This window comes from Anolis sagrei, chromosome 6 (assembly GCF_037176765.1).
Source record: "Anolis sagrei isolate rAnoSag1 chromosome 6, rAnoSag1.mat, whole genome shotgun sequence".
NCBI lineage: Eukaryota > Metazoa > Chordata > Lepidosauria > Squamata > Dactyloidae > Anolis > Anolis sagrei.
In genome coordinates, this window is record NC_090026.1 from 43,054,065 (window position 1) to 43,072,334 (window position 18,270).

Below are 18,270 nucleotides of genomic sequence, written 5' to 3' on the forward strand. Positions count from 1 at the left end.
TGTGAAAGAAAATAATAGCTGTAAGGCAAGATAGAAATTCATCAGGAATAGCTTTCTGTATTGAAAGAGTCTCGAAAGATGGAAAAGTGATATAGTTATATTATGTGTTAGAGCCCAGAGAAAGCAACAGCTCAGATAATGACAGAGATGTCTCATGTAGTTTTGTCCAGTATTGGCCCAGATAAGCCAGTGTTGTACAGGCCTGCACAACTTGGCTGAAATTAGATGGGCTCAGCCTCTGTGGGCCACACATAGGTTTTTAGCACCTCACTTTCCAAGTAAAGTGTAATTAATGATTAATTAGGAGTGATGTTGTTGTGTGCCTTCAAGTAATTTCAGACTTAGGGTGACCCTAAGGCAACTCGATCACTGTTTTCTTGCCACGATTTATCCAAAGGCAATTTCCTCTGAGGCTGAGAGAGTGTGACTTGTCTAAAGTCACCTAGTATGTTCAGAGCAATAACCCGAGGTTCAAACCTCATGCTTTGTGAATTCTGAATACCTCCTCTCTCTGTCTCCTACTTTACTACTTTTCTTTCTCTCCTCCTTCCCTCTCTTTTTTCTTCCTTTCATTTTCATGGGAAGGCAGGGAAAAGCAGCAGAAGCAGCAGCAAAAGCAGTAGTGGCAAGGGAGGGAAAGCAAGAGCAGAGGGGCGCTTGGCGGGCCACACCAAAGGCTTGTCTGGGGTGCATGTGGCCCATGGGCTGTATGTTGTGCAGGTCTGGTCTATTATAATATAGCCTTTCTTATTATGTATCTATTTATTCATTCATTTATTCATTTGTTATATCCTATATTTCTCCAAATATATTTCATAGAATCATAGAATCATAGAATCAAAGAGTTGGAAGAGACCTCATGGGCCATCCAGTCCAACCCCCTGCCAAGAAGCAGGAATATTGCATTCAAATCACCCCTGACAGATGGCTATCCAGCCCCTGTTTAAAAGCTTCCAAAGAAGGAACCTCCACCACACTCCGGGGCAGAGAGTTCCACTGCTGAACGGCTCTCACAGTCAGGAAGTTCTTCCTCATGTTCAGATGGAATCTCTTTTCTTGTAGTTTGAAGCCATTGTTCCGCGTCCTAGTCTCCAAGGAAGCAGAAAACAAGCTTGCTCTCCAAATATATTTCTCAAGGTGGCTATTTGGCACAATATTGATACCAGAGTTTGGAAAAGTCACTTTTTTGATCCACAACTTCAAGTATCCCCCAGCTAGCATGGCTAGTTTCCAAACCCTCCATTCTCCCACTCCGGACAGTGTAAGAAGACTCAAGACTCACCAGGTGAAGTTTCCGACAACTGGAATAGCAGGGCTGGTGTTGGTCTTCGCCGACGGATCTAGGACAGGAATTATAAGAAAAGGTGTTCTTAGTAATTTCCAAGAGGCAAGTGTACATCTTGCGTGTGTGTTTATCTGTACCACTTTTGGCTATATTTTGACATTTTCCATACTTAATAGACATGTGTAACCCAGTTACTGAATGTATCCTTTTTGAGACAGCCCTTGAGTGGCTATGGATGTCACTTTACAGAAGCTGGAGGATCCAATAGGAATCTTAGTCCAAGTATTTTGAACATCCATTGGTATTGTGGACACAGTAAAGATGCTCTTTGTTTTGGTTTTGGCCTGGTTTCCTTTCCTCCAGGGTCATAGAATCATAGAGTTGGAAGAGACCTCATGGGCCATCCAGTCCAACCCCCTGCCAAGAAGCACGGTCAGTTTTCTTTACAGGGCAGGACTTCACTTGACCAAATGCCTTCAGGGTGCCACTCTCCACTTGTGCCAATGCTCTCAGGAGACACCAGTTACCTGCCTGCATTTCAGGAGAAGATAATGTACTTGAAATATCCACAGCATGACAGGAAAAATAGGCAAGAAAATGAAGAAAAAAATCCTCCAAAGGCTGGTAGAGACACAAATCTCCAGGGTCTCTTTCACACATTATATAAGTACGATTCCACTTAAATTGCCATGGCAACATCCTGTAGAATTGTGGGATTTTTAGCCTTTTTTCGTGTCAGGAGCAACTTGAGAAACTGTAAGTCACTTTTGGTGTGAGAGAATGGGCCGTTTTCAAGAACGTTGCCCAGGGGATGCCTGGATGTTTTGATATTTTACCATCCTTAAGGGAGGCTTCTCTCATGTCTCTGCATGGGGAGCTGGAGCTGACAGAGGGAGCTCATCCACGCTCTCCCTAGATTCGAACCTTCAACCTGTTGGTCTTCAGTCCTGCTGGCACAAGGGTTTAACCCATTGTGTCACCAGGGGCTGATGAGGCACTAGAACTCTCCAGCTCAGAATTCTCGTACATGCCTTATCTGCAAATCCCAACATTGCAACGTATATTGTCATAACAGCTAAAGAGGACTCGTAGCCCTGTAACTGCATTGTGAAAAGATCCCAACTCTTTGCAATGTTACATATTATTATTATATTACTCAGTTACAGAGCTTTAAAATGTTAATTTGGGAGCTACAGTTATCGGGTTCTGAGTTCTGAGCTAAAGCAAAACATCAAAAAAATTAACTTGTGAGCACTGTAAGTCCCCAATTCCCTGGTGTGACCATGTGGAGAGGATTTTCAGAATGGTAACCCTCCAAATATATTTTCCAAGCACTGCTCAGCATGAGAAAGGTACGTTGCCTAGGATATTCAAAAAAACAACAAAATGCCTCCTATTAAGCCTCAAGGTCTGCCTAGTCCTCCTTTTCCTTTTGATTGTTCCCCTACATTTCTCTTTCCTTAGTTTTTATGTAAATAAACCACACCACTCAATTATAAGTTAGATTGTCAATGTTTTCAAATTTTCTATGAATAAGGATGCATCTGTATTGCAGAATTAACACAGTTTGGCAATTCTATTGCTGCCATGGCTCAATCCGATAGAATCAGGGGAGCAGTCAAAATCACTGTGGTGCAACGGGTTAAACCCTTGTGCTGGCTGAACTGCTGACCTGAAGGTCGGCAGTTCGACTCTGTGAGACAGGGTGAGCTCCTGTCTGTCAGCACCTGCTTCCCATGCAGGGACATGAGAGAAGACTTCCACAGGTTGGCAACACATCTGGGCGTCCTCTGGGCAATGTCTCTCACACCAGAAGTGACTTGCAGTTTCTCAAGTCGTTTGTGACACGATAAAAAAAAAGGGGGGGGGGCTGTTACTTTACAAGGTCTTTAGCCTCTCTGCCAAAGAATGCTGGACCCTCTCCAAATTGCAACTCCCAGGATTACCTAGAATTAAGCCACGACAGTTTAAAGTAGTGTTAAACTTCATGAATTCTGCAGTGTAGATGCACCCTGAATGCAACTCTATAAAGTGGCTGGTACAGTGGTGGTAACTACCCGCTGGGTTGCTCTCCCTTCATTTCTTTCAAAAACCCTCCTACCAGATACATCCTACGTCTGTTCATGCCCAGCGTTTATTTTTTAAATTTTAAACTATTACATCTGGCCTGACCATAGGTTTTGTGTGTTATTGTTTATATGTGAGTTAAATTAATTGTATTGTTTTATTTGTTTATTGTTTTTTGTTCTTTTGATTTGTTGTCGGGCTTGGCCTCATGTAAGCCACTCCAAGTCCCCTTGGGGAGATGGTGGTGGGGTATAAATAAATTATTATTATTATTATTACTACTACTACTACTAGCCGTCCTCTGCCACGCGTTGCTGTGGCCCACATGGGGATTTCTGTGTGGGAGATTTGGCCCAATTCTATCATTGGTGGGGGTTCAGAATGCTCTGTGATTGTAGGTGAACTATAAATCCCAGCAACTACAACTCCCAAGTGTCAAGATTCTATTTTCCCCAAACTCCACCAGTGTTCACATTTGGGCATATGAGCATTCGTGTGTAGAGTTTGGTCCAGATCCATCACTGTTTGAGTCCATAGTGCTGCCTGGATGTAGGTGAACTACAACTCCAAAACCAAAGGACACTGTCCACCAAACCCTTCCCATATTTTCTGTTGGTCATGGGAGCTCTGTGTGCCAAGTTTGGTTCAATTCCATTGTTGGTGGGGTTCAGAATGCTCTTGGATTGTAAGTGAACTATAAATCCCAACAACTACAACTCTCAAATGACAAAATCATAATTTTTTGAGTCATGCTCACTCCTTGTGTAGTGAGACGTTTTGTTGCGAAATTTGGTGTGATTTTGTTCATTGGTTCTTTTGTTTTTAAGGTACTCATTATGCACAGAGCATTTTTTATATATATATATAGATTATTATTATTATTATTATTATTATTATTATTATTATTATTATTACAGAGTCATGGACAGGGCTATAATGGCCACTCACGCTCCTGTGTACTTGCTATAAATCATGACCTCAATAAGTGGATAGACTTCATGTTGTGATGCATGAGATTTCCATAAATAAACTTTCCTTTTTTGGTCTCCCTCTACGGGAGGTGACCTTCAACCTACAATGTGGAATCATTTGAAATAGGATGATTGGACTTTTAATTCAATGTCTTCAGAGGGCAGAAGGTTGGAGAAGGCGGCCTTTTTGAGTTCAGGGGAATAAAAGCAGAAAAAAATAGGAAGATCAGGGAGAAGGTGCTATGAGCCATCTTGCTCCACCCCCATGATTGTCTCTGTTAATCTGAGAAGATGGGACCCGGAAGCTGCTTGGAGATATGGAATCTAACATTCCTGCCCATCCATCGTCATCCTGGATAGCCCTGAGGCTGTTGAAATGTAAACATCCAAGGGCTTGTTTCACATGATAAGGAAGAGATCACTAAGGGTTGCCAAGTCTGCAGAAAACGGAGAAAGGTCTGAAACTGAGGTCTTACATCTTGAAGGCATATATAGTCCTTATTGGAGTTGGGAACCAGCCTGGTACAGTGCTTTGAGCATTGAACTATGATTCTGGAGGCCCACGTTTGATTCCCCACTTGGTCATGGAAACCCACTGGCTGAACTTGGGTGAATCACATACTTTTGGCCCCAGAAAATCTCATGATAAACCTATCAGTCACACATCGAAGGCACACGTCAACAATGGGGTTTGGGAAATATGGGATTTAGGAGTGCCAAAACAATATCAGATGTAAAAAGCATTTGGCAGTCTCTTTACATCAATTTCCCCCTGTGTGTCATAACCTCCAGCATGCCACAGAGGGAAATTGGGGCATATGTAGCCAAACAACAAATAACTATGGAAAATGTCAAAAATTATTAATGAGGTAGAAAATACAAGCTTTCTTCGTGTCTCCAGTGAGTAATGGCTAACCATTCTTTTCTTTACACTGGACCCATTTAAGATGTATCTATATAAATAAAAATGTAATGTTCATTTGTGGGTTTAACTCAAAAACCACTGGATGAATTGACACCAAACTTTGACACAATACACCTACTACCCCAAGGAGTTACCATCACTCAAAAAACATGGATTTTGTCATTTGGGAGTTGTAGTTGCTGGGATATACAGTTCACCTACAAACAAAGAGCATTCTGAACCCCACCAATGATGGAATTGAACCAAACTTGGCACATAGGACTCCCACAACCAACATAAAATTCTGGAAGGGTTTGGTGGGCATTGACTTTGAGTTTGGGAGTCGTAGTTCACCTACATCCGGAGAGCACTATGGAATCAAACAATGATGGATCTGGACCAAACTTGGCACGAATACTCCATATGCCTAAATGTGAACACAGATGGAGTTTGGGGAAAATACACCGTGACATTTGGGAGTTGTAGTTACTGGGATTTATAGTTCACCTACAATCAAAGAGCATTCTGAAGCCCACCAATGATGGAATTGAACCAAACTTGGCACACAGTTCTCCCATGACCAACAGAAAATACTGGAAGGGTTTGGTGGGCCAAATCTCCCACATAGAACCCCCTTGACCAACAGAAAATACTGTGTTTTCTGGTGGTCTTTGGCAATCCTTCTGACACCCCCTCATGACCCCCCCCCCCCCCAAGAGGTCCCAACCCCCAGGTTGAGAAATGCTGTCTAAGGCCATCCAGTCCAATTCCCTTCACCAGGGCAAGAAAACATAATCAATGCCCTCCTGACAAAGAGCCATAGATATAGATAGATACATATGATTCACAAACACACACACACACACATATATGACAGATAAAATATAGATTTGAAAGGGACCCCTAAAGAAGGACAGTTATATGTTCCATGTTCCAGAGTAGGCAAACCAAACAATCTCTACATCAACACTGACAAAGAAACAACAAGAAGTGCTGTTTACCCACAAGCATAAATAAATTACATATATTAGAAACCAGCACTTTCTCATTACTTTATTTTCGAGATCACCAGACTGGACCACAGCAATGCATGGCAGGGGATGACTTGTTTTTAGATATACGTATACACAGATCAAACACACACACAGCTCTCTGTCCATGTACAAATAGTGCCTAATAAATAAATTTTCTCATTAGATACAGTTATACTGTAGAATGAATGCAGGTTGACACCACTTCAACTGTCATGGTTCAATGTTATGAAATCCTGGGAGTTGTAGTTTGGTGAGACACCAGCACTCTTTTCCAAAGACTTTGCCAAAGACTCAGGACTTTGTAAGGCTACAGCTCCCACTATTTCACGGCACTGACCCACGACAGTTGAAATTGTGTCAAACTACATTCATTCTACAGGGTAGATACAGTCAAGTTCTGTTGGAGGAAACATATGACCACAGAAAAGGACTTCCAAACTCAAAAGCACATCTTTTTGGTTCAATTAATAGTGTTGCAGGTTCAGTATGCAAATTACATTACTATTCTGAAATCACACACAATAACAGAAATACTTATGCATTATATTCTGCAAGAATAAGCTGTTACAACATTTGCATTTTATATTTCATGACAAGAACCTGCAAAACAGTGACCTGCTCAAGGCTCCTCACCTGATGAGCTCTGACCAAACTGTATATACTTTATCTATGTGTGTTTGTGTTTTCGAATCTCAGTTTCTGAAAAGTAATCTGACTCTGGTGACATAGTGGGTTAAACCGCTGTTAGTCGCAGCTTCTGCCAACCTAGCAGTTTGAAAACATGCAAATGTGAGTAGATCAATAGGTACCGCTTCGGCGGGAGGGTAATGGCACTCCATGCAATCATGCTGGCCACATAACCTAGGAGGTGTCTACGGAAAATGCCAGCTCTTCGGCTTAGAAATGGAGATGAGCACCACCCGCCAGAGTTGGACACAACTGGATTTAATGTCAGGGGAAAATCGTTCCCTTAACCTTTACTAATCTGTCAAAATGCAGATATATATATATATTATATTCTGCTAGTCGTGGACAGCCATTTGACCACTATAAATCCTGTTTCTGGTTTCTGAGAATTATAATAATAAGGTTTTTCAAGATGTCAATTTCCACATCTAGTGTGAACTGTCCTTGTCTGTATAGTTTGAGTGAGAAAACAGAGAAAGCACGTTGGCAACTGTTTTTTTTCCCCCGTATCTGGAGCAACTTTAGAAACTACAAGTTGCTTCTGCTGTAAGAGAATTGGCTGTCTGCAAGGACATTGCCCAGGGGACACCCAGATATTTTTGATGTTTTACCATCCTTATGAGAAACTTCTTTCATGTCCCTGCATGGGGAGCTGGAGCTGACAGAGGGAGCTCATCCACGCACTTCCCGGATCTGAACCTCCGACCTGTCAGTCTTTAGTCCTGCCAGCACAAGGGTTTAACCCATTGCACCGCTGGGTGCTCCATTGGCAACTGTGAGAAACTGAAAAGTGTAACCCCGGTGTATTGACTAAAGATAAGAAGAAAATGTGCACATTTGCAGACTTTGGAAGTGTGGACATGCAGGAATGAGTAGGTCCACGCAAGTGTGTAAGGGTGTGTTGTGAAAATGTCTCTTCTACAAGAATGCATGCATTTCGGTGTGTGGAATGCACAAGAGGGAATACAACACATTTGCATATGTATTCGCGCCTATGGAAGCAAATGAGTCAGATAGTGGATGTATTTTCCACTGTTGGGCTTCACAAGTGTGTTCAGAGCTTATCTGCGTGTTCACGCCAATGCTTTTATTAATTTTAATACACAGTTGCATGTATAGTGTGTTGTGTATTATTAATGTATTTATAACTAACTTGATATGATTTGACTTCTACTGCCCTCCAACACATTCCCAAGGCAGCTTGTAAAAAGTTAACAGCGCAATAAAACAATAAGAAACACATTAAAACGAGGGCATGAATCACATACGTTATTTAGAGGGAACAGTCATAGTACAATAAAAGTGTTATCTAAGACATATCTGAGACATATATAAACACTTAACTTTGAAATGAGTTCGGTTGCATTTCATCAGATCTTACTTCCACATAATGGCTTGGATTTAGTCCTACCTGATGAATGCATGTCGGTTTGCGTACTTTCAAGTCATCTGTTGATTTACAGTGAGCCTCTGAGTTTAAACCCAACTTAGAATTCATCAACTCTAAACAACTGATGCTGTTTGACCCCACTTTAACAGTCATGGCTCAATACTATGGAATCATGGGAGTTGTAGTTTTATAAGGTCTTTAGCCTCTACGGATTGCTAGTGCCTCACCAAACTACACTCCCCAGGATCTCATAGCATTGAGTCACGGCACTCAAACAGCATTAATGCTACAGTACACATGCACCTGATATCCCTACTGATTTCAGTGTATCTAACTTAAATAAGGGCGTATCTACACTGTGTACTGAATGCACTGTGACTTTACATTGCCATGGCTTGGTGCTATGAAATCATGGGAGTTGTAGTTTGTTGAGACACCAGCACTCTTGAGTTCGAAGGCTCAAGATCATTTAAAATCACAACTCTCTTGATTCCATAGCATTGAACCATGTCAGCGAATGTGAGGTCAAATTCCATTGTGTAGATACACCAAATACTGAAGCACCTATACACCTCCATTAGTGGATCTACATTGCAGAATGAATGCAGTGTGGCCGCATTTTAACTACCATGGCTCAGTGCTATGGAATCACGAGAGCTGTAGTTTTACAAGGTCTTGAGCCTTCTCTTCCAAAGAATGTTAGTGTCTCACCAAACTACAACTCCCAGGTTTCCATAGCATGGAGCCAGTGCAGTTCAAGTGGGGCCAAACTGCATTCGTTCTTCAGTGTAGATGCACTCTGTGTGTGTCTCTCCAGCTGGATCTACACTACCAGTTTCAACTGCATTATATATGGTGGGTGTAGACTCATACCATGCAATTCAATGCATGTATGGTCAAGCGTAGACCAATATCTTTCAACTCAATGCATGTATGGTCAGTGTAGACCAATATCACACAGTTCAATGCATGTATGGTCAAGTGTAGACCAATATCATGCAATCCAATGTATGTATGGTCAGTGTAGACCAATATCACACAGTTCAATGCATATATGGTCAGTATAGACCAATATCAATGCATGTATTATCAGTGTAGACACATATAATACAACTTAATGCATCTTTGGTCACCTTAGACACATATAATACAACTTAATTCATGTATGGTCAGCGTAGACCAATATCACACAATCCAATGGATATATGGTCAGTGTAGACCAATAAAATGCAATTCAATACATGTATGGTCAGTGTAGACACATATAATGCATCCCAATGCATGTACGGTCAGTGTAAACAAATATCATGCAGTTCAATGCATGTATGGTCAGTGTAGACACACATAATCCAACTCAAATGTAGACCAATATCATGCAATCCAATGTATGTATGGTCAGTGTAGAACAATATCACACAGTTCAATGCATGTATGGTCAGTGCAGACCGATATAATGCAGTTCAATGCATGTATGGTTGGTGTAGACCAATATCATGTGATCCAATGAATGTATGATCAATGTAGAGTAAACCAATGTAGTGCAGTTCAATGCATGTTGATCAGTGTAGACATATAATGCAATCCAATGAATGTATGGTCAGTGTAGACCCATATAGTGCAGTTCAATGCATGTATGGTCAGTGTAGACCAATGTCATGCAGTTCAATGCATACTTGATCAGTGTAGACTAATATCATACGATCCAATGCATGTATGGTCAACGTAGACCAATATAATGCGGTTCAATGCATGAATGGTCAGTGTAGACCAATATAATGCGGTTCAATGCATGAATGGTCAGTGTAGACCAATATAATGTGGTTCAATGCATGTATGGTCAGTGTAGACCAATATAGTGTGGTTCAATGCATGTATGGTTAGTGTAGACCCATATAATGCAGTTCAATGCATGTATGCTCAGTGTAGACCAATATCATGCAATTAAATCGCATCTATGGTCAGTGTAGACCCATATCATACAATTCACTGCTTGATATAGGTCTGCACTGAACACAGAATGCTTTATTTGGCAGTGTGGATCCAGCCTCTATAAGTAAGTAGTATAGTAGTAAAAAAAAATCACTGAGTTTCACTTCGGAGGCGCTAGTGGAAAGAAGCTCCCAACAAACCCAACTCTGTTGAAGCCTCCAACCCCGACCCCATCCCCTCCTCACCATTTCCACGGCCCGGGGGTCCAGCTGGCTGGGAGGAGCTGGCACAGAAAACTGGATCTTCTTCCTGTCCTTGGGGTCCATTGCAAGAGGCTCAACAAACTCTTCTCTGCTCCGAGGCTAGCGGCGGGTCCTTCGCCTTCTTTTTGCAGCCCTTCTGGGGTCTTGGGGGCTTTTGGGGGTTCCCTGGCACAGAGAGGGCTCCGCGATGCCCCTGGTTGCCAGACTCAGCGCTGCCCGGCGGTGCCCGCTTCTTCCCTTTCGCCGGCAAAAGGCGAGTGATCTTCTGGTGTGCCACCGCCGAGCGCCAGCCTCATTCCTGCCTGGATGCCTTTGGGAGCGATGTGTGGGTAGAAATGGGGCGGAGAGGGGGAGAAGGGGGCAGGGAAGAGGAGGAGGAGGAAGGGAAGTGGTTGCTGGAAGGGGGCAGAAAGGAGGGGAGAAAAATCTGAATTATCTAAGCCTCTTTCTTGCCAGGCAGGTAGAGAAAAGCACCTTAGCTTTGCCCTCCTCCTTCCAAGCCAAGGGTCTCTTTCATTTCCTCTCTACCCTCTATCTCTTGACTCCCTTCAAAGATGATCAGAGGGTTCAGGAGGATCTGAGACTCAGGGACATCAGATATATCTGTTCTACAGGTAGGAAGGTCTTGCTAGGATTGTAAACAAAGCAGTAATACCTCATTTCTGGGACTGTAAAGAGCTTATTTATTTATTTACTAGCTGTCCCCTGCCACGCGTCGCTGTGGCCCACATGGGGGTTCTGTGTGGGAGGTTTGGCCCAATTCTATCGTTGGTGGGATTCAGAATGCTCTGTGATTGTAGAAAAATTATAAATCCCAGCAACTACAACTCCCGAATGTCAAGATTGTATTTTCCTCAAACTCTACCAGTGTTCACATTTGGGCATATTGAGTATTCATGTAGAGTTTGGTCGAGATCCATCATTGTTTGAGTCCACAGTGATAGAATCATAGAATCAAAGAGTTGGAAGAGACCTCATGGGCCATCCAGTCCAACCCCCTGCCAAGAAGCAGGGATATTGCATTCAAATCACCCCCGACAGATGGCCATCCAGCCTCTGTTTAAAAGCTTCCAAAGAAGGAGCCTCCACCACACTCCGGGGCAAAGAGTTCCACTGCTGAACAGCTCTCACAGTCAGGAAGTTCTTCCTCATGTTCAGATGGAATCTCCTTTCTTGTAGTTTGAAGCCATTGTTCCGCGTCCTAGTCTCCAGGGAAGCAGAAGCCATGCTTGCTCCCTCCCCCCTGTGGCTTCCTCTCACATATTTATACATAGCTATCATATCCCCTCTCAGCCTTCTCTTCTTCAGGCTAAACATGCCCAGCTCCTTAAACTGCTCCTCATAGGGCTTGTTCTCCAGACCCTTTATTATTTTAGTCGCTGTCCTCTGGACACATTCCAGCTTGTCAATATCTCTCTTCAATTGTGGTGCCCAGAACTGGACACAATATTCCGGATGTGGTCTAACCAAAGCGGAATAGAGCATGGGTAGCATTAGTTCCCTAGACCTAGACACTATGCTCCTATTGATGCAGGCCAAAATCCCATTGGCTTTTTTTGCCGCCACATCACATTGTTGACTCATGTTTAACTTGTTCTCCACGAGGACTCCAAGATCTTTTTCACACGTACTGCTCTCAAGCCAGACATCCCCCATTCTGTATCTTTGCATTTTGTTCTTAATGCCTAAGTGGAGTATCTTGCATTTGTCCCTGTTGAACTTCATTTTGTTAGTTTTGGCCCATTTCTCTAATCTGTCAAGATCGTTTTGAATCCTGCTCCTGTCCTCTGGAGTATTGGCTATCCCTCCCAATTTGGTGTCGTCTGCAAACTTGATGATCATGCCTTCTAGCCCTTCATCTAAGTCATTAATAAAGATGTTGAACAGGACCGGGCCCAGGACAGAACCCTGCGGCACTCCGCTCGTCACTTCTTTCCAGGATGAAGAGGAAGCATTGGTGAGCACCCTCTGGGTTCGTCCATTTAACCAATTACAGATCCACCTCACTGTAGTTTTGCCTAGCCCACATTGGACTAGTTTCCTTGCCAGAAGGTCATGGGGGACCTTGTCGAAGGCCTTATTGATATCCAGGTACGCTACATCCACGGCATTCCCTGCATCTACCCAGCTTGTAACTCTATCGAAAAAAGAGATCAGATTAGTCTGATCTCTGGATGTAGGTGAACTACAACTCCAAAACCAAAGGACACTGCCCAACAAACCCTTCCAGTATTTTCTGTTGCTCATGGGAGAACTGTGTGCCAAGTTTGGTTCAATTCCATCGTTGGTGGGGTTCAGAATGCTCTTTGATTGTAGGTGAACTATAAATCCCAGCAACTACAACTCCCAAATGACAAAATCAATTTTTTTTGAGTGAAGGACATACATTGTGGTGTTAGGTGTCCAAATTTGGTGTCAATTTCATCCAGTGGTTTTTGAGTTCTGTTAATCCCACAAACGAACATTACATTTTTATTTATATAGATCGTGTCAGGAGCAAAGCAAGCAGTTGCTTTGTTTAACTCCAAAAAACTCTAAAATCAGTAAATAAAGAACGACACTCAGAAAACAGAGGAATTCCACACCTGAAACAATCAGGGCCAGTTAACACCTCCCAACAAAGGATTCCCCCAGGCAGGAATCAGCCAGGCTTTGAAGCTGCAAGACCATTCAGTGCTTTTCAACATTCGCATGTGCCTCAAGCAGACAAGAGCTCTTTCTCCCACCCTGGACATTCCACAGTTATATAAACCTCACTTCCCTAGCTTTCAACAGACCTTACAACCTCTGAGAATGCCTGCAACAGATGTGAGCGAAACGTCAGGAGAAGATGCTTCTGGGACATGGCCAGTCAACCCAGAAAAATCACAGCAACTCTGTGATTCTGGTCATGAAAGTCTTCGACAACACAGTTTAACAATCTACTCTCAGGCTGACTCTACACTGCCATACATCCCAGGATCTGATCCCAGATTATCTGCTTTGAACTGGATTATATGAGTCTACACTGCCAAATAATTTGGGATAAATAGATAATCTGAGATCAGATCCTGGGATATAAGGCAGTGTCAATTCAGCCCCAGTTAATCAACACAAATGGAGGGTGAAAGGGAGAAACATGCTGGCCACTGGACTGGACACATTGTCCGAATGCCTGATCACTGTCTCCCAAAGCTGTTACTATACTCTGAACTCAAGAATGAAAAATGTAATGTTGGTGAACAGGAAAAGAGATATAAAGATGGGCTCAAAGCCAACCTTAAAAACTGTGCCATAGACACCGATAACTGGGAAGCCCTGGCCCTTGTGTGCTCTTACTGGAGGTCAGTTGTGACCAGCAGTGCTGTGGAATTTTAAGAGGCAGGAATTGAGGGCGAAAGGGAGAAACGTACCAAGAGAAAGGCGCTTCAAGCCAACCCTGACTGGGACCTCCTTCCACCTGGAAACTGAGGTCCTCACTGTGGGAGAACATGCGGATCAAGAATAGGGCTCCACAGCCACCTACAAACCCACTTCCAAGACACCGGACTTGGAGGACCATCATCCTCAGACTACGAGAGATTACCTAAGTAAGTAGATCGGCATCCATGGGGACTGATTGATGCCGAATAAATATAGTTTCTGGTTGCTTGATAGTTACTATGAAAAACTAAGCCGAATACGGTACCCCATATTGCGTTGACTTCATATTAATCTTGAAAGGCAGTCATTATAAGCAAACTCAAACAAATAAAGACACACTTATGTAACACAGTGTTACAAAAACAGCTTTGTGAATACAGTAGGAAGTTTTAGTTCAATGGCATTCGGTAAGCTGTTCAGCTTAAGGAACTTCACTAGCATAATATTTTTCAACATCAAGTAACTAAGAAACAAAGACTTGAAACGATTACAGTAGAGGGAGAGAGAGTTTACTTGGTCGGCATCGCATCAGGGTCATCAGAATCTGATTTTCATTTAAAGTATTATTTCTTCAAAAAATTTTGCCAGGTGCTTGAGTTCTGGTTAACTGAGAGTCTATTGTGTAAGAACCAAGGGGAACATCTACAATGTTAAATTAATACAGTTTGACAGTGCTTCAGCTGTCCTGGTGCAATGCCATAGAATTATGGGAGTCGTACTTTTTGAACTGTTGGAGGAAAATTCTGTGAGTGCCTTGGACCACGAGAAGATCAAACAAGTCCATCCTCCAGGAAATAAAGTCCAACTGCTCACTGGAGGGAAGGATACTAGAGGCAAAGATGAAGTAATTTGGCCACATCATGAGAAGACAGGAAAGCTTGGAGAAGATAATGATGCTGGGGAAAACAAACTAGTCCAATGTGGGCTAGGCAAAACTACGGTGAGGTGGATCTGTAATTGGTTAAATGGACGAACCCAGAGGGTGCTCACCAATGCTTCCTCTTCATCTTGGAAATAAGTGACGAGCGGAGTGCCGCAGGGTTCCGTCCTGGGTCCGGTCTGGTTCAACATCTTTATTAATGACTTGGATGAAGGGTTAGAAGGCATGATCATCAAGTTTGCAGACGACACCAAATTGGGAGGGATAGCCAATACTCCAGAGGACAGGCGCAGGATTCAAAACGATCTTGACAGATTAGAGAGATGGGCCAAAACTAACAAAATGAAGTTCAACAGGGACAAATGCAAGACACTTCACTTAGGCAGAAAAAACGAAATGCAAAGATACAGAATGGGGGGCTCGTGGGTCGAGAACAGTAAGTGTGAAAAAGATCTTGGAGTTCTTGTGGACAACAAGTTAAACATGAGCCAACAATGTGATGTGGCGGCAAAAAAAGCCAATGGGATTTTGGCCTGTGTCAATAGAAGCATAGTGTCTAGATCCAGGGAAGTAATGCTACCCCTCTATTCCGCTTTGGTTAGACCACACCTGGAATATTGTATCCAATTCTGGGCACCATAATTCAAGAGAGATATTGACAAGCTGGAATGTGTCTAGAGGAGAGCGACTAAAATGATCAAGGGTCTGGAGAACAAGCCCTATGAGGAGCGGCTTAAGGAGCTGGGCATGTTGAGCTTGAAGAAGAGAAGGCTGAAAGGAGATATGATAGCCATGTATACAGGGGCGGCTCAACCATTACGCAAAGTAAGCATTCGCAGTATACTTTATTTTGCCCAGGGGCGCTCTTGAGGCCTCTTGGGGGAAAATAGACGTTGACATATGCGAGTTGTAGTTACTGGGATGTATAGTTCACCTTCAATCAAAGAGCATTCTGAACTCCACCAATGATGGAATTGAACCAAATATGGCACACAGAACTCCCACAACAAACAGAAAATATATATCAGTGATTGGTTGGGGGGGGGGGGGCAAAATACTGTTTGCTTACCATTGAAAATTACCTAGGGCCACCTCTGCATGTATAAATATGTGAGAGGAAGCCACAGGGAGGAGGGAGCAAGCTTGTTTACTGCTTCCCTGGAGACTAGGACGCAGAACAATGGCTTCAAACTACAAGAGAGGAGATTCCATCTGAACATGAGGAAGAACTTCCTGACTGTGAGAGCCGTTCAGCAGTGGAACTCTCTGCCCCGGAGTGTGGTGGAGGATCCTTCTTTGAAAGCTTTTAAACAGAGGCTGAATGACCATCTGTCAGGGGTGATCTGAATGCAAAATTCCTGCTTCTTGGCAGGAGGTTGGACTGGATGGCCCATGAGGTCTCTTCCAACTCTTTGATTCTATGATTCTATGAAAAAGGAAGAGGGGCCAACCAAGGACAAGATGGATGGATGGTATCCTTGAAGTGACTGGCTTGACCTTGAAGGAGCTGAGGGTGGCCACAGCTGACAGGAAGCTCTGACGTGGGCTGGTCCATGAGGTCAGGAAGATTCAGAAGCGACTGAACGAATAAACAACAAAACTTTTGCAAGGTCTTTAGACTTCTCTGCCAAAGAATTCCGGTGCCTCACCAAACTGCAAATCTCATGGTTTGATATCCTTGAGCCATGGCAGTGGAAGTGGTGTCAAACTTCATTCATTCGACAATGTATATGACCCCTCAGGCAGCCAATTCTGCTTTCTTGTGAAGGCTTCGTCCCTCAAATCCAGAATTTGTTTTCCATCTCTGTCATCTTTAAAACACAGCAGCCTCAGATATGGGAATAGAGGAGCTACTAAAAGACATTCGAAGGGAAATGTTCAACTAAGAATGTGCAGAGGGTATCACAGCCGCCTCTGCTGATTTGAGGGTAAGAACAATGGGCTCACAGGGTCTAGGACAGGCATTCTCAAATTTTGGCCCTCCAGCTGTTTGGGCCTTTATCTCCCAAAATTCCTGACAATTGAACAAACTCTTTAGGAATTCTGGGATTTGGAGGCTCAAACAGCTAGAGGGCCACAGTTTGAAGATGCCTGGTCTAGGATATGTTTTCAATGCAGATGCAACTTCACCCCTCAAAAAATATTAAGTATGCACCCAAGCTTTAATATGTACAATTTCATTGCCATTAAGGCAAAGTTTGGAAAACTTAATTTTGAGGATCACAGCTTCTAAAATCTGTCAGCCAGGGGCTAGAATGTCTGAGATTTGTAGTCTGAGAAAGGAACACAGAGTAGGACACAGTGGAGTGTAGAATGGTACAGATTTGAGCACTGGATTAAGGCCTCTTCTCCATTGTCATTATATCTCAGGATCTGATCCAAGGTTATCTGCTTTTAAATGGATTATATGAAGCTCCACTGCCATATAATCTGTAAAAGGCAAAGGTAAAGGTAAAGACAAAAAGCCGGCATTGTCTATAAACACCTCCAATGTCATGTGGACAGCATGACTGCATGGAGGCCGTTACCTTCCCACCGAAACAGTACCTATTGATCTACTCACATTTGCATGTTTTTGAACTTCTAGGTTGGCAGAAGCTGGGGCTAACAATGGGAGCTCACCCAACTCCCTGGATGTGAACCGCCGACCTTTTGGTCAGCAAGTTCAGCAGCTCAGTAGTTTATCTTGCAGCGCCATCAAGGGCTCCTAATCTAATCCTAATAGACTAGACTAGACTAGAATCCTAATCCTAATCCTAATCCTGCTGAGTTGCTGAACTTGCTGACTGAAAGATCGGGGTGAGCTCCTGCTGTTAGGTCCAACTTCTGCCAACCGAGCAGTTCGAAAACATGCAAATGTGTGTTGGTGCCACTTCTGCAGAAAGGCAATGGCGCTCCATGCAATCATGCTGTAAACAGGGGCGGCTCAACCCATTACGCAAAGTAAGCATTTGCAGTATAGTTGTTTTTGCCTAGGGGCGCTCTTGAGGAAACAGATCTTTACATATGCGAGTTGTAGTTACTGGGATGTATAGTTCACCTACAATCAAAGAGCATTCTGAACTCCACCAATGATGGAATTGAACCAAATATAGCACACAGAACTCCCATGACGAACAGAAAATATATATCAGTGATTGGTTGGTGGAGGGGGTGCCAAAATACTGTTTGCTTACCGTTGAAAATTACCTAGGGCCACCTCTGGCTGTAAGGAATGCCAAATCTGGGCCCCTGTTGAAGCTCCGGTTGCGGGAGGTAAACAGGCAAAATGTCCAGTTTCAGGAGTAAATCAAAAGCAAGGTTTATTCCATTATGGCCACAAGGAGACAGATCAGCTGTACTGCACACACAGGTCACAGTACTTGAAAAGGCTGCTGTGCCCCACACCCCTTGACCACATATTATATAGGTTTTTCTTATCTATCATGATTCTACTGCACATGTTTTCTTGGACAAAT

At 43.2% G+C, this 18,270-nt stretch overlaps 1 protein-coding gene across 2 annotated transcripts in view; it reads right to left on the bottom strand.

Moving 5' to 3' along the window:
- Window positions 1–18,066, bottom strand: part of PPP1R1B (protein phosphatase 1 regulatory inhibitor subunit 1B) — a 105,833-nt gene extending 87,767 nt beyond the window's left edge. Inside the window, exons 1-3 of one of the 2 annotated variants that reach the window (XM_060781074.2) lie at window positions 17,989–18,066; window positions 10,513–10,925; window positions 1,283–1,340 (exon numbers count right to left, since the gene is read on the bottom strand). In XM_060781074.2, coding sequence (XP_060637057.1) covers window positions 1,283–1,340; window positions 10,513–10,593 — 139 coding nt within the window. In that variant the 5' untranslated portion in view covers window positions 10,594–10,925; window positions 17,989–18,066. Of the gene's footprint in view, window positions 1–1,282; window positions 1,341–10,512; window positions 11,056–17,988 lie in introns of those variants that run through there. The other variant, XM_060781075.2, reaches the window with a different exon arrangement.
- Between the last annotated feature and the right edge of the window lie 204 nt (window positions 18,067–18,270).